Source organism: Biomphalaria glabrata, chromosome 18, assembly GCF_947242115.1.
Source record: "Biomphalaria glabrata chromosome 18, xgBioGlab47.1, whole genome shotgun sequence".
Lineage (NCBI taxonomy): Eukaryota > Metazoa > Mollusca > Gastropoda > Planorbidae > Biomphalaria > Biomphalaria glabrata.
In genome coordinates this window covers 23,526,777-23,550,354 of record NC_074728.1, presented here as the reverse complement: position 1 = coordinate 23,550,354, position 23,578 = coordinate 23,526,777, and the positions used below count along the sequence as shown (strand labels likewise).

The 23,578-nt window shown below is 38.2% G+C and overlaps 2 protein-coding genes across 3 annotated transcripts in view; one reads left to right on the top strand and one right to left on the bottom strand.

The window, feature by feature from the left end:
• LOC106072973 (uncharacterized) overlaps positions 1–17,990 on the bottom strand; it is a 57,631-nt gene extending 39,641 nt beyond the window's left edge. Inside the window, exons 1-11 of one of the 2 annotated variants that reach the window (XM_056017058.1) lie at positions 17,835–17,990; positions 16,507–16,620; positions 15,608–15,735; positions 13,517–13,617; positions 12,324–12,482; positions 11,180–11,329; positions 9,934–9,995; positions 8,654–8,782; positions 7,028–7,200; positions 5,804–5,964; positions 3,083–3,187 (exon numbers count right to left, since the gene is read on the bottom strand). In XM_056017058.1, the coding sequence (XP_055873033.1) occupies positions 3,083–3,187; positions 5,804–5,964; positions 7,028–7,200; positions 8,654–8,782; positions 9,934–9,995; positions 11,180–11,329; positions 12,324–12,482; positions 13,517–13,617; positions 15,608–15,735; positions 16,507–16,570 (1,232 nt within the window). In that variant the 5' untranslated portion in view covers positions 16,571–16,620; positions 17,835–17,990. The remainder of the gene's footprint in view (positions 1–3,082; positions 3,188–5,803; positions 5,965–7,027; positions 7,201–8,653; positions 8,783–9,933; positions 9,996–11,179; positions 11,330–12,323; positions 12,483–13,516; positions 13,618–15,607; positions 15,736–16,506; positions 16,621–17,834) is intronic. The other variant, XM_056017059.1, reaches the window with a different exon arrangement.
• A 4,919-nt stretch (positions 17,991–22,909) lies between these two features.
• LOC129924047 (microtubule-associated protein 1A-like) lies at positions 22,910–23,530 on the top strand. Its single transcript, XM_056017678.1, is given in 1 exon segment — positions 22,910–23,530. A coding segment is annotated over 1 exon segment (621 nt).
• The last annotated feature ends 48 nt before the right edge of the window (positions 23,531–23,578 follow it).

Here is a 23,578-nt window from a genome sequence, read left to right as displayed (position 1 = left end):
TAGGTAGCCACACACACGACTTCCCGTAATAGGTAGCCACATATACCACTTCCCTTATTAGGTAGCCACACATCCCACTTCCCTTAATAGGTTGATACACATACCCCTTCCCTAAATAGGTAGCCACACATCCCACTTCCCTTAATAGGTTGATACACATACCCCTTCCCTAAATAGTTAGCCACATATACCCCTTCCCTAAATAGGTAGTCACACAACCCACTTCCCTTAATAAGTAGCCACACATATCACTTCCCTTAATAGGTAGCCACATATACCACTTCCCTTAAAAGGTAGCCACACACCCCACATCCCTTAATAGGTTGATACACATACCACTTTTCTTAATAGGTAGCCAAACATACCACTTCCCTTAATAGGTAGCAACACATCTTACTTCCCTTAATAGGTTGATACACATACCACTTCCATTAATAGGTAGCCACACTTACCACTTCCCTTAATAGGTAGCCACACATACCCCTTCCCTAAATAGGTAGTCACACATTCCACTTCCCTTAATAGGTAGCCACACATACCACTTCCCTTAATAGGTAGCCACACATCTTACTTCCCTTAATAGGTTGATACACATACCACTTTTCTTAATAGGTAGCCACACATACCACTTCCCTTAATAGGTAGCAACACATCTTACTTCCCTTAATAGGTTGATACACATACCACTTCCATTAATAGGTAGCCACACTTACTACTTCCCTTAATAGGTAGCCACACATACCCCTTCCCTAAATAGGTAGTCACACATTCCACTTCCCTTAATAGGTAGCCACACATACCACTTCCCTTAATAGGTAGCCACACATCTTACTTCCCTTAATAGGTTGATACACATACCACTTCCATTAATAGGTAGCCACCCATACCACTTCCTTTAATAGGTAGCCACACATACCCCTTCCCTAAATAGGTAGTCACACATTCCACTTCCCTTAATAGGTAGCCACACATACCACTTCCCTTATTAGGTAGCCACACATCCCACTTTCCTTAATAGGTTGATACACATACCCCTTCCATAAATAGGTAGCCACATATACCACTTCCCTTAATAGGTAGCCACACATCCCACTTCCCTTAATAGGTTGATACACATACCACTTCCCTAAATAGGTAGTCACACAACCCACTTCCCTTAATAGGTAGCCACACATATCACTTCCCTTAATAGGTAGCCACACATCCCACTTCCCTTAATAGGTTGATACACATACCACTTTTCTTAATAGGTAGCCACACATACCACTTCCCTTAATAGGTAGCCACACATCTTACTTCCCTTAATAGGTTGATACACATACCACTTCCATTAATAGGTAGCCACACATACCACTTACTTTAATAGGTAGCCACACACAACAATTTTTCTTAATAGGTAGTTACACATCCCACTTCCCTTAATAGGTAGCCACACATATCACTTCCCTTAATAGGTAGCCACATATACAACTTCCCTTAAAAGGTAGCCACACATCCCACTTCCCTTAATAGGTTGATACACATACCACTTTTCTTAATAGGTAGTCACACATACCACTTCCCTTAATAGGTAGCCACACATTCCACTTCCCTTAATAGGTAGCCACACATTCCACCTTCCTTAATAGGTAGCTACATTACACTTCCCCCAATAGGAAGCCACACCCCACTTACCTAAAATAAATAGTGGCCACACACTTTCTTTAGTTAGCCGTACATCCCACTTTACTTAAAAGGTAGCCACACATCTCACTTCCCTTCATAGATAGCTGCACATCGCTTTCCTTAATAGGTAGCCACACATTGCACTTCCCTTATAAGTAGCCACACATCCCTCCTCCTTTAATCGATAATTAGACATCTCACACTATGAGCAGGTTATGTATCTAGTTTTAGATGTTTTAGTTGTCAAGGAGATATGTCCTTGTTAATGAATTATTTTGCTGGAGAGCGAATAAAGGGAAATAACGTGTCTGGTAGATATAGTTTTAAAGATAGAGTTCTTCCCCTTCAGATAATTTTTTTTTACAGGATTTAAACAAAAATATTCTGCTAGATTTTTCATGAAATTCTATATTCGTCTTCAACGCTATGCTCTACAAGATTGAGGTAGCCCGTACTGACCCCTTATTGTGATGGTTCTTGCTCGTAATAAGCTTATTTGTAGGGAGGTTATATAGAACATTAAACTGATATACAGCATGTCCATTATTAGCATACTGCATACGCTGATATTTTTTGTTTTGACTACGAGGCTGTGGTTCTCTCAACTCTTCTATATAGATCTAAGGGGAATGATAGAAAATTTAAAGTACTCTCGTTCTCTGCAAATATTGCATAATTTCAGATGTTTTAATATTGAAAAAGATAGAGACATCACCAAAAATGATGCCCATGACATTAAATTACGAATAATCCGGTACTTTTATACACATCATATATAAGTCCGCGCTATTTCGTCTTGCGCTATTTTGTCGGGTCAACAGATCTAAGGCATGGGTACTATACAGAGAGCAACTAAGACTACTTGAGCGCTTTCACCAAAGATGCTTGCGCTCCATAATCGACATACGGAGGCAAGACCGCATTACAAACAGCGATGTCCTAGCGAACGCCGGGATGGACAGTATAGAGGGACTTCTTATGGTCCGACAGTTACTCTGGGCAGGGCACGTATCCCGTAAGGGAGACAAACGTATGCCAAAGGCAGTCTTTTTTGGTGAGCTAAAAGGTGGTGGACGTAACAGAGGCGCCCCCAAGGTAACGCTTCAAAGACCAGCTTAGGCGTTAACTTTCCTTGGCTGACACAGAAGAGAGCACCTGGTTGCATGCGGCCTCAGAACGAGACAGCTGGAGGTCATTCACAAAGGCCGCGGGATACACATTTGAGACCAAAAGAAAATCCGCTGCCGAGGACAAACGCAGACAGCGAAAAGAAAATCTAAATCGACCACCTGCGGACAATGGCTATGCTTGCCCTACAAGTGGCAAAATATGTAGGTCACAGCTGGGGCTGCGCAGCCAAGGGAAATACTGCATTCCTCACTAATCTTTGGACTCGAAGACAAGCCTTATTACTTACACTGATAACAACTGACCATCAATCAAAATATTGGCGTGGCTATCATTCGGTGCAACCAAGATGACGTGATGTACAATACGATACTCGTCCTCAAAATAGGGTGTCCTGGTCAAATAATAAGATTATAATTTCATTTCTGAAATAATAGGGTTATAATTTCATTTTTAAAATAATAAGATTTTAATTCCATTTCTGAAATAATATGGTTATAATTTCATTTTTAAAATAATAAGATTATAATTCCATTTCTGAAATAATGTGGTTATAATTTCATTTTTAAAATAATAAGATTATAATTCCATTTCTGAAATAATATGGTTATAATTTCATTTTTTAAAAAAATAAGATTTTAATTTCATTTCTGAAATAAAAACATTATAATTTCATTTCTTTTGATGATGATTTTTACAAACTTTTTGGTATGGATTGACTACGGGTAACGACAAGGCAATGGAACGTCACTTTTTGGAGGCATAGAATTATGAAACCCCTACAAGCTATGTCACAATGATGTTAGGAAGTCACAAGGGGAATAGATGAACAGGGGAGATATGTCATAGACTTGGCAGAATTTAAGTCATTTATCAACATGCACGAATAGCTTGACCTTGAAACACGCTCTTGCTATCATCATCATCTTTTTTTTAAAGAAGCATTTGCATTTCACAAAATAAGAGACTTTAAAGAGGAAAGAAGTGTTTTTTTATAATGGTCACTTACAAAGGGCCGCGGGATACTCATTTGAAACCAAACAAGAATCCGATGCCGAGGATAGACTTAGACCGCAAAAAGATGATCTTAATCGACAATGGTTATGTCTGCGCTCCATTTGGCAAAATATGTAGGTTACAGCTGGGGCTTCGAAGCCTCGGTAAAGACTGATTTCCTGATTAATCTTCGGACTTAAAGACAGGCCTTATTAGATTTTTGTTTAAATATCGTTTCATATCATTGTTACTAGATTTATGTCTGACTACAAGTTGAGTTTTTTTTGAAAAAAATTATATTTGAGTTTTTGTTTACATAAGACGTTTGTATAAGTTATTTTAAATTATTTCTCTAAATTATATTAAACCTACATCGGTTTAGGTGCGCGACTTGGATTTTAAATTTCGGGATCACTAGGGCGCCTCTGGGTCCGCCCAGCTCTAGTGGGTGCCTGAAATTAATTGGGGAAAAAGTGAAAGGCGGTTGGCCTTTGTGCTGGCCACATGACACCCTCGTTAATCGTGGAACACAGAAACAGATGAGCTTTACATCATCTGACCCATAGATCGCAAGGTCTGAAATGGGAACTTTACTTTTGACATGATGAATCAAAAGTCACAAGGCTTGCGATGACACGGAAGCCCATACATGAAAAAACGAAACCCCGAACTTCTTTGTGAGTCTTCGTGCGTCTTCGTGAGTCTTTGTGAGTCTTCGTGCATCTTCGTGAGTCTTCGTGAGTCTTCGTGAGTCTTCGTGCGTCTTCGTGCATCTTCGTGAGTCTTCGTGAGTCTTCGTGAGTCTTCGTGCGTCTTCGTGCGTCTTCGTGGTCTTCGTGCGTCTTCGTGCGTCTTCGTGGGTCTTCGCCTAAGGCGCAGCACTACCATGGAGGATAAAATCAACTTGCCGCCCAATACGAGTAACGGGGTGAAAGGATTCATGTCTACGTCTGAGTAAGTTATTATCTTAAATCATACAGTACAGACGTTACTTCAAAAAAGAAGATTATTACGTCCTACGCGTCCTGCATCCAGTCATGCATGTTAACCAATAACTTAAACTCTGCCAAGTCACTGGTTTTCCAGTCTGGGGCAGGCAACCCATTCCATGCTCTAATAGCACTAGGGAAGAAGGAACATTTGTACAAATTTGTCCTAGCATATGGAACGAGGAATGTGTCTTTATTTTTTTGTCTTTCCGATTAATCTATTACATTTTGTTTTTGTATTTGAAGATTATGGTTCATTAATTTATATATAATTGTTATTTTATTTTTAGTCTTCAAATTAATTAACTATGGTCTTGATGTTATCATTAAAAGTAGTGAAATAAGAGGCATGTATGGGCGAGAGGGAAAGAGTTCAAAACTATAGAATTATTATAGTATTGCATTATATTATCCTTAAATGGAAAGGCAAGTGGTGACAAACCCTTTACTGCCTTGGGGACTTGATTAATTTTTTTTTTCATTTCAGAATAATCTAATTTAGAACTCCAATAAGAAAAACGTCATACATCTAAATTATATTGCAGACAGATAAGGTTTATAATTGTTAAGCTAGACCAGATAAACCAACACTATAATGACTACAGCAGTATTGACTAAACATATCAATTTTCTCTCAACGCTTGGTTAACCCTTCCTAATCAAAAGCTAGAAACCTGTTTAGTAACAAACATTGCTGATAGATAGTCCTCGTTTCTGTTCATTAAACAAGTGCAAACACGAAGAAAATGAAGATGCTATAAAATAAACCAGAAGTTTCATGTAAAAGAGGTATTTTCTCTATTGGATCTATTCTGTGCTCAGAGACTCTTATAATGGCCAGCCATTACCGCATTAAATTCAGAAAAATCATAACCAAGCTTAAAGCTAAATATATACATTTTTTTAAATAAGAAAAATCAAGCAAATATTTTTTTATACAAAACATGTCTAGTTATATAAAATTCAAAATTGGCGGGAAATTGGACTGTTAATGTGGGACAAAGAAATGTAATGTGATGACCTACGTCCAGTGGTACATGTCCAGGAAGAGCTCAGTTGGAATCAGAAGGGACATGGTGGCGTATCCTTTGTAAGAATTGAACGGCATGCATGCAGACCTCCGAATGTACGTGACCTGAACTGGCCTGCTGCTACTGATGCTGTACGGCTTGGCGCCATTGTTTATCTGGAGAGATGCAGCTCTAGTATATATATATATGTGTGTGTGTGTGTGTGTGTGTGTGTTCACATGGGTGTCAATCAGGTAAACTCCCCACAGGAGCAGGGGGGGAAGGCGGGATGTAGGGCCTGGCAACTCCCGTCCCGTAAATTCTGTTGCTACAGAAAGATCGACAGTGGAAAACAGAAAACAGATAACAGATAACAGATAACAGAAAACAAATAACAGAAAACAGAAAACAGAAAACAGAAAACAGAAAACAGATAACAGATAACAGAAAACAGATAACAGAAAACAGATAACAGAAAACAGATAACAGAAAACAGATAACAGAAAACAGATAACAGAAAACAGATAACAGAAAACAGATAACAGAAAACAGATAACAGAAAACAGATAACAGAAAACAGATAACAGAAAACAGATAACAGAAAACAGATAACAGAAAACAGACAAATGTCTTTCTCTGGTGCGTTCTCATGAAATCATTGTTTTGTATGTGTAGTGTGTTGTTATAATAATTGAGGACTTCAATGCTAATAAATCGCAGATGTTAGAGAGTGGTATTTTGTTGATAGAAGAGAGAGAAAGAGAGAGGAAGGGGAAGATTGAGGAAGAGGAAGAGAGAGGAAGAGCAGGAGAGAGGAAGAGCAAGAGAGAGGAAGAGAGAGGGTGGGAAGTGAGAGACAGAATGGGAGTGAGACAGAATATGAGAGAGGGAGAGAGATATACAAAAGACTTTTTATATGACAAACTATTTAAGTTATACAAGGGCAGGTAATTAGTATTTGTTGGGTTGTTTCCCCCGCGCCCATGTAGCCGTTAAAATTTATGGATAAATCTTGGAAGCGTAAGCAGACATCTGAAGAAATTTCAAATTGATCTGAGAATGGGTGTGAGAGAAAATAACATGTACACACTTTTTATCAGACAGACAGACAGAAAGACAGACAGACGTAGTTAGTTGATAAAAGCTTTGCACAAGAAACGTTGATCATTTTCTAGACGGTGTATACTGTTGAAACTATGAAGTATATACATCACTTACAACATTGGAAGCGGCACTGACCTGGAACGAGTCACCCTGCTTGTCAATTTTGATGAAGGTTGTTATGTTGGTGGTTACGGTCAGCGTTGTGCCGTCCGCCGCAGCAACCACCATCAGGTAGGTGCTGAGAGGGTCCTCAAACGCTGGCAATACAAAGAATGTCTTCCCGTAGCTCTCCGCTGGGAGTAAGTACTCTGTGAACGAATAAAGTTGTTTTTTTTTGTTTGGTTATGTCGTGTACACATTTCATTGACTATTTGGTGTACACATCTCGATGACTTTGTCGCATACATATTTCTATGTCACGTACACATTTCTTTGACTATGCCATGTACACTTATCTATGACTATGTCATGTACACTTTTCTATGACTATGTCATGTACACTTTTCTATGACTATGTAATGTACACTTTTCTATGACTATGTAATGTACACTTTTCTATGACTATGTAATGTACACTTATCTATGACTATGTCATGTACACTTTTCTATGACTATGCCGTGTACACTTTTCTATGACTATTTAATGTACACTTTTCTATGACTATGCCATGTACATTTTTCTATAACTATGCAATGTACACTTTTCTATGACTATGCCATGTACACTTTTCTATGACTATGCCATGTACACTTTTCTAAGACTATGCCATGTACAATTTTCTATGACTATGCCATGTACATTTTTCTATGACTATGCAATGTACACTTTTCTATGACTATGCCATGTACACTTTTCTATGACTATGCCATGTACATTTATCTATGACTATGCAATGTACACTTTTCTATGACTATGCCATGTACACTTTTCTATGACTATGCAATGTACACTTTTCTATGACTATGCCATGTACACTTTTCTATGACTATGCAATGTACACATTTCTTTGACTATGTCGTGTACACATTTTATTGACTATGCCTCGTACACCTATCTATTATCTATCTATTATCTATCTATTATCTATCTATTATCTATATATCTACCAGATACTGAATTCCTTCGAAGAGTGGGTCTGCAAAGCATCCACACAATCCTGATGCAGTCCCAGCTGCGATGGGCAGGACACGTCAGCAGAACGGAAGACCTCAGCATCCCTAAACGGCTCTTGTATGGCCAACTAAGCGAAGGAAAGCGCTCGCAAGGTGGTCAAAGAAAGCGCTTCAGGGACACCCTCAAAGCTTCTCTGAAGGCGCTCAGCATAGACTCAGCCACATGGGAGACAGAGGCACATGACAGAGCCTCATGGCGTCGCGCTGTGAAAACTGGCGCACATGTTGCCGAGGAAAAGAGAACAACTCTGGCAGAAGAAAAACGCCAGAGAAGAAAAGCAAGGCAAACGACACTAGCTCCAGCTGGAATAACCTGCCCAGTGTGCGGCCGAACATTTCGGGCTCACATAGGTCTCACCAGCCACATGAGGAGGCATAAAACCCCAGTGCAAAGCCCTCAGCCCCCTGGATGACAAAGTGGTCATCATCGAACCACGATGGACGAACTATATTATCTATCTATCTGTCTACCTGTCTGTCTGTCTCCTTATATCAACGGCACCTCCGCACGCACTAGTCCGATCATTTAGAGAAGATACAACTAAATTCTATTTCTTCAAAGACATCGTGACAGACATACACACTCACCCAAAACAAGATTCGGGCTCACAGTCTCATTTTCAGGTTTTCCTGTGACAAAGCATTCCGAGTTAGATGTGACGCCAAGGCAGTTGCCAGTGACAACGCCGATGGGATAGCTTCCTATGATTTGTGTTCCTGCAGGTTTGTAAAGTAAATAATCGATTATATTGTGTAATGAAATGGATGAGACGGTCGATACGTAACAGCATCAATACTGAGCCTACATTCCAAAAGTTCAATTCCTTTTGACACCTTTACAAACCTACACAACTCCACACACATTTCTATATATGTAGAGAGAGAGAGAGAGAGAGAAAGAAAGAAAGAAAGAAAGAAAGACAGAGACAGAGAGACAGAAAGATAGACATTAGATAGAAAGGCATAAAGGTAGATAGATAGATAGATAGATAGATAGATAGATAGATAGATAGATAGATAGATAGATAGATAGATAGATAGATAGATAGATAGATAGATAGATAGATAGATAGATAGATAGAGATACATACATACATACAGACAGACATATAGATAGATAGATAGATAGATAGATAGATAGATAGATAGATAGATAGATAGATAGATAGATAGATAGATAGACAGACAGACAGACAGACAGACAACTCCACACACATTTCTATATATGTAGAGAGAGAGAGAGAGAGAAAGAGAGAAAGAAAGACAGAGACAGAAAGATAGACATTAGATAGAAAGGCATAAAAGATAGATAGATAGATAGATAGATAGATAGATAGATAGATAAATAAATTATGTCTTTTATATAGCGCTACTTTTATGCTTATAGCATGCTCAGAGCGCTTTGGTCCAATCTCAGTTGTGTGTGTGTGGGGGGGGGGGGGGGGAAGGGGAATCTAGGAGAAGGTTTTTCCGTGCTCCTCAGTAAACACAACTCTGCCCGAGTTGGGAATCGAACCTCGAGCCCCAGTTCATAGACAAGCCAAGTTCAAGCGCACTTAGCCTCTCGACCACGTTTCATACATACATACATACATACATACATAGGTCGGTATATAAGTAGGTAGGTCGGTAGATAGGTAGGTAGGTACGTAGATAGATAGATGCATACATATACATACATACATACATATATACATACATACATACATAATACAAACATACATAATACATACATAGCTTACAAAGAGACGCAATACAAACACATGTAAAACATGCACACACTCTCCACACATAAGCTCCCCACACATAAGCTCCCCACACATACGCTCCCCACAAATACATATGCAATAGACAATAGCTAGTCGTACCTGTAAATTCCCCGTACATCTTTTTACTATTGACACAGTTGATCAACTCGAACGCACTTCGCCTAAATAAAACAAACACAAAACACAAAACACAGACTAAGTATATTAATATTATTTTTAACAAAAATATATACTTGTGAGTCTTGGACGCTAACTACAGAGCTAGAGAGGAGGATCCTAGCAATGGAATTAAGATGCTACAGAATAATGTTCATTTATAAAAGTTTTAATAAAAGATACAAGACACCGAGAGCAAAGACAAACAGACACAAACACTCTTTTGTTCCCCTGGCAATCAAATCATTAAATTAGAACAATCTGGTATAAACTTTGTCACACGTAAATTATGAGTGAGTCTGGGTGTGAATGTACACTTTGGTTTCTTATAGTTATAATGTTTTTTGTTTGGTGTAATGCACAAATTGTAAGACAAATTTCCATACGGACAATAAAGATTATTATTATAAGCATCCAAATTAGGTCACTAGAGACTGTGGCCCACCATTATGCTAAAACAGCACTCCATTCCATTATTTATAATAGTAATAATGACAATGACTTCGAGAGAGAAGATTAAGGATGAGTGTTGTGTCATAAAATCCTGACCCATAGGGTGATTTTATTTTTTCTAGAATCATTTTAGCTTTTTTTTTTATAGATGTTTGTCTCAAACAGCTGCCCAAATGGGGTTTGTCATGCATATTAACCAATGACTTAATTCTGCCAAGTCATTGGTTTTTCTGGCTAGCTCAGGCAACCCATTCCATGCTCTAATAACACTAGGGAAGAAGGAGTATTTGTACAAATTAGTCCTAGCATATGTAACGAGGGTTATCCCTTTATCCTTGTGTTTTTCTAAGTATTTTATTAAATTTTGTTTTTGTATTTGAAGATATTGGTTCAGTGTTTTATGTATAATTGCTACTTTACTTTTGAGTCTTCTGTCCTCAAGGCTTTCTAAATTTAGTGATTTTACTAAAGGTGTTACTCTAGTCAAATGTGAATATTCGTTTGTTATGAATCTCAGTGCTCTATTTTGTGTCTGTTCCAGTTTCTTAACGTTAACTTGAGTTGAGGGGTCCCAAACGGAGGATGCATAATCTATTATTGGCCAAACCAAGGTTAAATAACATTTTAGTTTTATGTTCTTATTTGATTTATAGAAAGTTCTTTGAATACATCCTAATGCTTTGTTTGATTTTGTAATAGTTGCGTCATTAGGGAGACCTAACAACTGTTCAGTTACCTTGGAAGAGTCTCTACTATGGTATCATTGTTGCCGTAGGTTTTATTCTTGTACTCTATGACGTTCAGCATTCCAGGCTCTGACTTAATCCGAAGCTTAATCATGACCTTGGTTTCCGTAAGAGATATGACCAGAACAGAGGGTATATACCTGTAAATCAGAGATTATTAAAAAAAAAATTAAAGTTCCCCTTTCAGACATTGTGGTTGGTCTATAGAGACAAACGAAATGCATCTTAGTCAACGCACAACATCTATTACATCACCCTATATTGTTTGGTCATCTAAGAGCTGGTCCGAAGTTTGAAAAAAAAAACTGTTTGAGCGTCAAACATTAAAAAAAAAAAACCTGTGTTAACCACAGTTCTGTCTGGAAGAGACCCAAGTCAATGCCTATGTAAGCATTGCAATTTCCGATACATCAGGCCCCCGGGCGCATGGGCTAGACATGGCCGAAGGCCGAGTGCACCGGGAACCTCCGCCATTTTCTTATGTTGTATCAAACTAACCGTGGAGGACTCGCCATTAGTGTAAACGGTCCCTTGAGGAACGGCGAATGGATTATCGACAGGGCCGTGAGAGCTCTCTTTCAACTCCGCTCCGTGCAATGGGTAAGCTCTCGCCAACCCGTGGACACCCCCACGGGAGTTTTGTTTTGCTATTCATTTAACCTAGTTACCCCCCTCAAGTAACCGTTTCCACACGGGCGCCACTTTGAGGCAGAATAGCATGCCCGCAATCATCCTACATCAAACAATGCACGTGCACCATCAATAACACCTATATACGTTTAGCTACCACAACGACCAGCGAAACCACCATCATATATCAAACAAAACAAAAGTAAGACCAGCGTTTTGCCAACTAGTGCCGGAGAAATCCGAAGGCTCCCTAAAGATCGCGTAATAAAAATTCCCAGTTTTCAACAGGATTGGAACCTAGGACCCCAGGCTCGGAAGCCAAGCGCCTTACCACTGAGCCACCCCGCCTCCAAGTTAAACTACTCATAGGCGCCCTAAAGATCCAGTAATTAAAAATCCCAGTTTTCAACTAGATTGGAACCCGAGACCCCATATTCGAAAGCCAAGCAGTTTACTAATGAGCCACCGCGCCTCCGAGTTAGAGGAAATGATATATTGATCTACCTCAGTGTCACTGCATAGTAAATGTTTCCCCATCCTTCTGTCGGTACTGCCAGCATTAATTCTGTAGATGACGGGCCGTGATTGACAGACAACCACATAGAAAACAAATCAGTTCCAACAGCTCGATAGGCTGATCTAGTAACCACCGAATCATTCAATCTGTCAGATAAATCAATCAATCAATCAAAACAAGAAAGACATTATTCTTCTTCTAGCCGGTATTTTGCTGCTGACGAAGTGGAGTAGTGTTCAATCTCGATATTGTAAGATTAATTACCCCTAATTAATAATTTTATAATTATAACATTGTTATTGATTCAAGTTGTTATTCTCTTATACACAATAGACAATTGTGCCAAGTTTACGCTTATTACCGAGAAGGAGAAAGCCAAAAAGAAGGTGTGCAAAATTTGTATAATACAGACAGATGAAGTGAGTTGATACAAGCTTGTTAAAAATAATAAACTGTGACTTCACTGTAGCTAAACAATCACTGGCTAGAATACCATAGAAAACTAGTAAAATACTTCTATGGATTTTAAAACTAACAAGTCTCAGGTCTCTTACAGCAACATTATTCCAAAAGGGGGATAACTCCACTCTAACAAACCAATCAATGAAATCAAAATTAACATCAAATTTCGCTAGCACAGGTTTTAATCATCGAACTATTTGCAATACTTTATATAAAACATTCAAAACACTTGAGTTCAATAGGTTTTTAAAAGCGAAGATCGGGCCCCCATGGCCATCTTTGAGTTCAAGTGAAAACAAGGAGAAAGAGGCAACATCATTGTTCATCTTGTATCAAACAAAATAATCGATTAGTAATAATTAATTAACTATTTGACTAATGTTTTTTTTTATTTATTCATTTTTTTGATAGGTACGAGAAGCAATTGTTTAAGTTAAAGTATCAACATGATCAGAGATTAATTACCGTTAATAAACTGACTAACTGTTTAACCCTTAAAGTGCTGGGCAAAATGGAATTACATTTCTGATGTTTAGAGTCTAAAGTGCCTCACGCGTTTTAAGGGTTAATTTTTTTAATTGATTTTACAGCTTGTCTATGCCCCCAAAAATAATTATTGCAGAGTCTCAACTTGATCCAAGAATGGGTGTCGGAGAAATAACGTGTACAGTCTTTTGACCAGAGTAGGTTGATATAAACTTTGTCATAAATACCTCACCTGCTTCCTGTACAATCCAGCATAGAGTGTAGAGCTAATTCTTTGTTTCCAACCATAATGATTGAATAATTACATAACGCTTCTTCCGAAGTCAAATTGACCTAACCAGAACACAGAGATAACTTTTAGTTACTGTCACGTACTAATAAATGTCAAGGTTGTTATGATGGTATAAAGAAAAACAATAAACAACATCTTTAGATTTTCAGCAAGAGCAGTGAAATTCCAATGGAGCTATAAATAGCACAGGGTGTTGAAAATTAGCAGGAATCTTGGCAGGCGAAGATTCTGAATCTTACATTTTTACTGTGGTTGCCAATTTAATGAGGGGGGTATCAAAAAGTAAAGTTCCCCTTTCAGACCTTGTGGTCTAAAGGGCAGATGATGTAAAAGGAGTTTGAGTTTTGAGTTTAGGCACATCGGCACAATTTAGGCCATGTCGTGCCGTGTCGTGATGTAAAGGTCATCTGTTTCTGTGGCCTACGGTTATACGAGTGTGTCAAGAGGCCAGCACAACGACCAACCGCATTTACTTTTCCCCAATTAATGTCAGGTACCCATTCGAGCTGGGTGGACTCAGGGGCGTCCAAAGATCCCGAAATTTAAAAATGCCAGTCTTCACCAGGATTCGAACCCGAGGCTCATGGTTCGGAGGCCAAGCGCTTTACAACTCAGCCACCGCGCCTCCGAGGCGGTATACGTCCATGAGAAGACAATAAGCTAGGTCATCCATCTTAAACGAAATGTGTCTAGCTATGTCTAATTCTGACAATCTACTAATAAAATCGAATTTATATAGTGTCTGTTAACTCTTTCAGTGCGTATTATTTTGATTAGAAAAAAAAATGTTTTCCAGGACGAACAGAAACTTTTCAAAGGGTGGGGGTGGGGGGGATATGTTTCACTAACTAACACATAGATAGTGAGACAAACATTGTAGCGTGAATCAGACAAGAAAAAAAAAGTGACTGAGCAAAGTTAAGATCTCTCTGTTTATCATGCAAGACTAGACCGACACATAGAGTCACGTTAAAAGTAATGATCTTCCTGGAAGGGAATGTTTATAATTTATAATTTGAGAACCCTCTCTACATACGATGGCTGCCTGGTCGTGCGGTTTGCACGATGGACTGTCGTTCGGATTTATCGACGATCGAAGGTTCAAACCCTGCCCGCTCCCATCCCCCGTCGTCCTGCGGGAGGTTTGGACTAGGAAGTAAACTATCTTCAACTCTGAAGGAACATCCGAAACATGTCAAACATTTAACAAACATTTTACAAACATTTACTTTTAATTTTTAATTAAATGGATTTTGGAATGGATTGCTCTAACAAGATAATAAAAATTTAAAAAAAGCAAAGCTTATACGAAGTGTGACTGTACCTATAAGTTTGGAGCAGCAATGTAGTTAAGTCTGTAATAGATCTACAGTTCTACACCAACAACAAGAAATGTGCGCGAGTAATACTATTTTTACCGATTGTTATTGTCATCGCTATTTCACGCTTTGAGCTTTCTCAATACGCTATGATCCTATCACTTGTCTGGGCCAGTTGGGAAAACGGGAGGGGGGGGGGAGGAGAAAGAAGGGGGGTATCATGGGTGGAGCTTACCGTAAATGTTTTTCAAAGCATTTACAAAAAAAAAAAAAATAATAATAATAAAAGAAGGGGGGGGGGGCTGAATTCAAACTCGTGGCTCTCGCCTCCACGGGATGATGTGCCAAACCACTCTGCTAGCGAGGTACTTATGACTAAAGAAGATTGTGTAGTTATATATTTTATGTGTCCATTTAGAGCGGCGACCTATAAAGGAGACTAATTCAGCTTATACCACCACTTCGGTGAAAAACAATACCTTTCCCTTGTTTGAGATACCAAACAAAAAACATTAATTACCAAAAGTTATTAACTTTATTTGTTTAAATTGAGTATTGCGTTGTCAGGTAAAAGAAATAATTGTGCAAAATCTCAGCTAGATCCGATATTGGGGGTGTGGGAGAAATAATGTGTACACACTTTTTACCACACAGAGTTGATATAAGCTTTGTAAAACTAGGACCCCCTTTTTGTAGACTGTAAAATACTCACCGGAAATTTGTGAAAACTTATGGAATAGAAAGAAAAGGTGATGTTGCTTGCGCCTGGAGTGTTGTTGACCATAAGAGCGCGAGGCATGGCTACAACAAATGTCTTGCCATACTGATTACTTCTGACACCTGCAGTTCGATATAAGAATACATATAAGAATACATATAAGAATATGAATATGTATAAGAAAACATGTAAGAACACATATAAGAATACTGTACTAGAGAACTGTTTCTAATGTTTAATCACTTATATTTAAATCTAATATTTAACCATTCGAACACAAACAAGGACCGTATCGCCAAAAAAAAAACAAAGAAATCATAAACAGATCAATACAGCGATTGAACGAATGTACAGCCTTACATGTAAAGAGATTCTATCCAAGGCAAAATATAGAGAAATGGAGAACGACGAAGACGGTCAACAGATCATCTGTGGTGCCCCAACGGTCCAACAGACAAGAGATTGGTTAAAGTAAAGGCTAAGTAAATCAAGTGTAGGCCTATAAGCACTCCACTATATCAAATGTCTGAATGCTTAGCTATCACATGTTTAGACACTTTAGTAATCCCAAATCCTGCAAATGTAATTGGCATTCAGGGCCGGATTTACTAAAATTAAAGACTTGCGTAGTCGCAAAGGGCCTTCTTTTAAAATGAAGTCTAGTGTTTACGTATAACTTTCGTTTTCAGAAAATAACCGTCCTTTTTCTTTCAGGGATATTTTTTTGGTTTTGGTTTTATGAATATTACTGAATTGCATTTAGAATGAAGCTTGAAGAGAATTTGGGCTCCTTAAATAATTAAGCCTAGGGTCTCTACTTTCTTAACTCCGGCACTGGTGGCAATAGGAACAAGACACAGTTGACGTAAAACATTGCTGACGTTATTACGTACCAAAAGTTCCACTCATGAGGCACAGAGAGACAGCTAGAATGGCCAATGCAGTGTGGAAGTACATTGCTGACGGTTTATACTATGTTCATTATGTTTTAATCTCTAGCCACAAATCTGAAAACAAGCAACATATAAACAAATCTTTTTTTTTTTTAGAAAACAAAGCTTATCTTAGGTAAAAGTCCTCACATAAAACTATACACATAAAACTATATCTCTCAATAATGTAGAAGTTATTTCCCTTATTCCATATTAACACATTATCAACAATCAATCGACTGTTTGGTTAATATTTCTTTTATTGATTCATGTTTTGTTAGGGACAATAAATAATTGTTTTAACTCCTTCTCTCCTAACTGTTCGATACCAGCGTGGATTCCACCAGAATGTGGTAAATAATTACGGGGAGAAAGAGTTAAGTTTCGGTTTGATCCGAGGATGGTTGAGGGGGGGGGGGGGAATAACGTGTTCATATATCCAATAGAACAAAACCCTACATATTTAGCAGTATCTGTGAATACTGAAGGATTATCTTCCCTTTTGGATGTAAAACAAAATAATTAATTGCTATTAATAATCTGACTATTTGTTTATTTTTTTTGTATTGATTCACGACTTGTCTGTGCCAAAAAATAAATGTGCCAAGTTTCAACTTGATCTGAGAATGTGTGTGTGAGAAATAACGTGTACTAAATTTTTACCAGACAAACAAAATGAGATATAAGTATTTTTTTAAAGAGTGATATTGTTAAATTTGAATAGCATCTTTTAACATCGTTGGACAGCATGGGATCAACAAAGAAAGAACTACTCTCTAGACCTAGGCTTAGAGATGAACTTGAAGTAAAATAAGGTTCTCATTTTCAGACGTTGCGATCTATGGGGCAGATGATTTCAGTTTCGGCTTAACGAGTGTGTCATGTGGCCAGCACAATAACCAACTGCTTTACTTTTCCCCAACTAATGCCAGGTACCCATTAGAGCTGGGTGGACTTATAGGTGCCTTAAAGATCCCGAAAATAAAAAATCCCAGTCTTTATCAGGATTCAAACCCGGGACACCCGGTTCGGATCTAGATTTACATTCTACATCTAGATCTATTCTAGAATATAGATCAGCAGATCTAAATCTAGATTTAGACTCTGCATCTAGATCTATACTAGATCTAAATCTAGATTTAGACTCTACATCTATCTTATATAATATTATTATATAAATTATAATAATAATCGTATCTTATAAATTACAAACGTTAGTTTAGACACAAAACAATATCAGTTTTACACTAGATATAGGACTCAATCTTAGCCCTTAATCGTATTATTACTTTGCAATATAATCGATGGCCACAGTTAAAGGTTAATGGTAATCTCCTACTTCCTGGGTGATAAAGAACTGATCTAAAGCTGGCACATAGTTAACGATGCCCTAAGGACATTGATGTTTCGTTCAAATTGAAGACATTCATGGATGCAAAGCACTTAGGAGCGCACTTTCTATTTTGGTGCGAAAAAAACAAATAAGATCCTGACTGTGTTTAAGGGAAACCAGAAGATTGCCTTAGGATTAGAAGAAAGTCATACAAAATGCAGAAAATACAGAAATAAGCCGAACTTATTCATGGTATAAAAACAAAATTATAACAAAAAAAATACCCCACGGCTTTTTTTTTTTCTCGAGTTAAAGAAAATTGAGATTGGGCTAATTTTCATTCACGACGTAGCCCAAGGCTAAAAAAATATTTTATATGTTTCAAATTTATTAATGGAGGGGTCCCGGGAATGCTACCCTTCCTCATGGGGTGCCCGGGTGGAAATGATCGTAGGAGGAGACGATTAGGCCAAAGGGTAGCAAAACAAGACTTCCGTGAAGTTACCTAAAGGGGTGAGAGGGGGTGCGAGAGCTTCCTCATTGCACTGTGCGGTGTTGTAAAAACCAACAACCTTGTCCTAATCCAGGCGCCATTCTTTAACGGGCCGTTACATAAATGGCGTGTCCTGCACGGTTAAAATGTTTTACATGTTTCGGATGTTCCTTCAGAGTTGAAGATAATTACTTCCTAGTCCAAACCTCCCGCAGGACGACGGGGGATGGGAGCAGGCAGGGTTTGAACCCTGGACCATCGATAAATCTGAACGACAGTCCAGAGCGCAAACCGCACGACCAGGCAGCCATCCATACGGTTAGCCTGGTATAGAAATGGAAACAAACAAGGGTCCCAGTGTAAGTGGCCGCAAGTCTGACCCACCGCCAGACAGTGTACACTGTTCTCATTCAGGCCGATGAGAGGGAGCTTTTGTTCACTTTTGCTGGCCTAGAGTTCCAAGAGCGGCTCAACTCTACCTGACAGTTTCAAGAAGAAGAAGAAGAAGCAGCAGGGGAAGAATGAATGGAGTGGGTGTAGCCCATGGTGTATACATATAAGTGAAGTATCTTATTCCAGTTGAGCTCGACACATGATTATCTTATTTAATAAAATAAAGAGATTACTTCAAAAAAGAAAAGATGATTACTTCTGACGAGTGTTCCTAGGTCAATGCATGCATGTTAATCAATGAATTTACCGCGCCCAGCGCAAGCATAATCACCCTTTGTTTCAGGATTTTGTGATTTTACCATCACAAAAGAGATACAAGACACCGATAGCAAAGACAAACAGACACAAACACTCTTTTGTTCCTCTGGGAATCAAATCATAAATTAGAAACAATCTGATAGAAACTTTGTCACATGTAAATTATGAGTGAATGTACATTTTGGTTTCTTATAGTTATAATGTTTTTTGTTTGGTGTAATGCACAAATTGTAAGACAGATTTCAATACGAACAATAAAGAGTATTATTATTATAAAAGAGCAAGTATTCATTCTCTGGCGTAGCCAGGGTCGAGTTTCGTTAAAGGGAAACAAAATTCATCACAGTCCCTTTATCAGTTTCCACCGAGGAATTTTCTGGTGATGTGGTAGGTCTGCAGCAGTACCGCCCTCTGACAGGCTACGAAAGTGTTCCTAGGAATGCCAAGAGCCTTAAAGGTATCTGTGAAGTCAGTTGTTATTATCCCCTCGGTTGATATGACAATGGGGTATATTGTTATTTTAGATAATTTCCATAAACGCTTAATCTCCAAGCCAAGGTTCCCATATTTCTTTGTTTTTTCAACTCAGTTTTTTTTTTAATTATGAGATAGTGGTACGGCGATGTCAATAATGGTAGAGGTCTTTTCTTTTTTATCGATGAGCAGCAAATCAGGGCGATTAAAATCTACCGTTTAGTCGGTCAAAATAGGCCTATCCCAGTACAGTAGATGATCCGAAGACTCGAGTACCTCTTGTGGTGAGTATTTGTAATATGGAGGAGTATCCTTACCGATCAAATTGTGTGTCAAAGCCAAGTGCTGGTGTATTAGCTTTGCAACTTGGTTATTATTATTATTATAAAAGAGCGAGTATTCATTCTCTGGCTCTGCCAGGGTCGAGTTTCGTTAAAGGGAAACAAAATTCATCCAAGTCCCTTTAACAGTTTCCACTGAGGAATTTTCTGGTGATATGGCAGGTCTGCAGCAGTACCGCCCTCTGACAGGCAACGAGAATGTTCCTAGGAATGCCAATGGCCTTGAAGGTATCTGTGAGGTCAGTTGTTATTATTCCCTCGGTTATTATTATTATTATTATTATTATTATAACCATTATCCGCCGGATGTAGATTAAGGTTTTCCTTTCAACGTCTGTCCTCTTCAGCGGATTTTCTTTTGGTCTCAAATGTGTCTCCCGCGGCCTTTGCAAGTGATCTCCAGCTGTCTCCTTCTGAAGCCGTCTGCAACCAGGTGCTCTCTTGAATGTCAATTAAAGCAAGCTGGCGCCTAAGCTGGTCCATAAAGCGTTTCCGTGAGACACCTCTGTTATGTCAACCACCTTTGAGCTCACAACAAAAAGCTGCTTTTTGCATAAGTTCGTCCCCCATACTTCTATTAGGATAGGTCATAAGACCAGTGACCTGTACTGTACTGGCAAGTTAGTCCAGTGGTACTTTGTGGTCCCAATTATATTATCTAGGATAATAAGTATAGCCTCTAGAATACTCTAGATGTACAAAACTACTGAGACAGACAAGTAATAATTCTGAGATTTCAGTGGCAACAAAAAAAAAAGGAGTTTATTTACAAACAAAAGAAAAAGATCATGGAAAATATAAATGGCAATAAAGGTTTACAAAAGAAAATGACATAATGAAACAAAGCAAAGTAGCAAGACAGTTTCCGGTCAATATAATTAAAGAACCACCATCATAGAGGCACAATAATGTCTTATGCCGAAAAACCAAAAAGATGGATTACAATATTATCATACATGCATAAACAATGAAATGACGTCATTCATGAGACACACCACTGTCTCGTATCTAAACAAAAGATGTCTTTAAAAAAACATACAGGAGAGGATAAGAGACTAAGTAGACCTATACCATTTACATAAACCAACTTAGTACTAACAAATAAATAAAGTCTACTTAGCTCATTATCGAAATACGATCCCACAATAGTGTCACACTCCTCTTGAGTAACACAGCAATAGTACAACAACACAAGTATTAGTTAACCATTATAGAGATTTAGTTCAAACTACACTGGTCAGTTGAAAGACTCAAGAGAGAGTGGCAATTGTAAACAGTTAACAGGGACTTAAATCAAGTAATAAAGGGGACTAACTCTAATAAAAAAAAATAAAGGTAGCCACCCTTATTGTCCCTCTTGTCACACCACCCATGCCACACATGCGGCAGGCTTTTAAAAGTGACGATTGGACTTTACAGTCATCTTTGAGTCCATAGGAAATGAGAAATGTGCTCATCTTCGACCACGAAAGAGGAGCTATATATATATATAGGTTGTGATTTGACAGCGTTTAAGTGAACATTGGTATTGTAGTTAGACAGATGTCTTTATTGAAATTGCATCTTCAGTTACTGCTAGAGTCATTTCAAATACCGTACTCACATACATACTCACTATGTCTGTCTATCTGAATGTCTGTCTTTTTCTTCTTCTAGCCATCTTTATTGCTGCTGAGCTGTGAGCTCTTTTGCAGACAAGGAAAAACAGTGTGCTGTTTTCTTGAGTTGTTCAGCACTGCAGTACAGTGTGTTGGTTATGTTGGGCTGGAGTGGTAGTAGGGTCTGCCTAAGGTGTGGATTAGGAAGGGGCATTCAAAGAGGATATGGTTTACGGTTTCATAAGGGTGGGCGCAGTGTCTGCAAAGGGGGAGTTGTGTGGAGTTTATATCAACTAACTACGTCGGTCTATCTGAATGTCGTCTGGTAAAAAAGTATGTACTTGCGATTTGTCCCGGATCAAGATGAGATTTTTCACATTTATTTTATTTAACTTTTACACAAGAATCAATAAACCAATTAGTAAATGAACTATTGACATTAAATTATTTTGATTGGTATCTAGAACAATGGAAATAAATTGTATTTGACTGAAGCGGTGGCATAAGCTGTATACAAATCGATCGAGAGTATATAATTATAATAGAACAGGACAGAAGACTCAAAAGTAAAGTAGCAATTATACATAAAACACTGAACCATAATCTTCAAATACAAAAACAAAACCTAATAAAATACTCTGAAAGACACAAAGATAAAGGCACATTCCTCGTCCCATATGCTAGGACAAATTTGTACAAATACTCCTTCTTCCCTAGTGCTATTAGAGCATGGAATGGGTTGCCTGAGCTAGCCAGGAAAAACAGTGACTTGGCGGAGTTTAGGTCATTGGTTAATATGCATGACTGAATGCATGACGCGTAGGACGTAATCATCTTCTTTTTTTTTTTGAAGTAACGTCTGTATTATATAAGATAAGATAAGATAAAGATACATAGTAGAAAACTATACTGTCTTCCACGTTCATAAGTTATATACTGAAAATACTGATAACTAATGTCAGGTATCATTGTAATTTTGTGGACCGAGGTTATTCTAAGTGTTCAGGAGTATGTGTGTGTTTCCAAGGTGATGATGAAGAAAGGGAGCATTAATTGTTGGTCTTGGAGAATGATGAAATCACAAAAGGGTCTGTCATAATTCATGTTAAAGACGGCAGACGATCTAAAGATTTTTTGTTAGATTTTCTTTTAAATGTTTATTAATTTACTATTATATTTATATCTTATTAAGATAAATCTGAGAATAATGTTATAAAAGTTATATTTAGGTGTTTTTTTTGTTCACAAGAGAAGTTTGTTCAAGTCCAACAACGCTAAGAATCCAAGGGTTTAAAATCCAGGTATTCCCAGGGATTCGAACTAGTGATTGCCTCAGTTCGGAAGTCGAACTCGGATTTCGTTCAACAGTTATACAGCAGAAGTGTGACTAAAATATTTAGGGTCCGAGTACTCGATGCCTATGCTTTTAAAGATATGGATGTGGCTATGGAAGAAGGATGTGGCTATGGAAGATAAGGATGTGGCTATGGAAGATAAGAATGTGGCTATGGAAGACATGGATGTGGCTATGGAAGATAAGGATGTGGCTATGGAAGATAAGGATGTGGTTATTGAAGATAAGGATGTGGCTATGGAAGATAAGGATGTGGCTATGGAAGATAAGAATGTGGCTATGGAAGATAAGGATGTGGCTATGGAAGATAAGAATGTGGCTATGGAAGATAAGGATGTGGCTATGGAAGATAAGGATGTGGCTATGGAAGATAAGGATGTGGCTATGGAAGATAAGAATGTGGCTATGGAAGATAAGGATGTGGCTATGGAAGACATGAATTAGGCTATGGAAGATAAGGATGTGGCTATGGAAGATAAGGATGTGGTTATTGAAGATAAGGATGTGACTACTGAAGATAAGGATGTGGTTATGGAAGATAAGGATGTGGCTATGGAAGACATGGATGTGGCGATGGAAGACAAGGATGTGGCTTCGGATCGCAAGCATGTGACTATGAAAGACTATGATTTCGCTATGGATGATATACGCTGGAGGTGGCTGCATTGCAACATATTATAAGCTACTTCTCTGTATACCATTTGAATTCAATTTAAAGATATGATAATA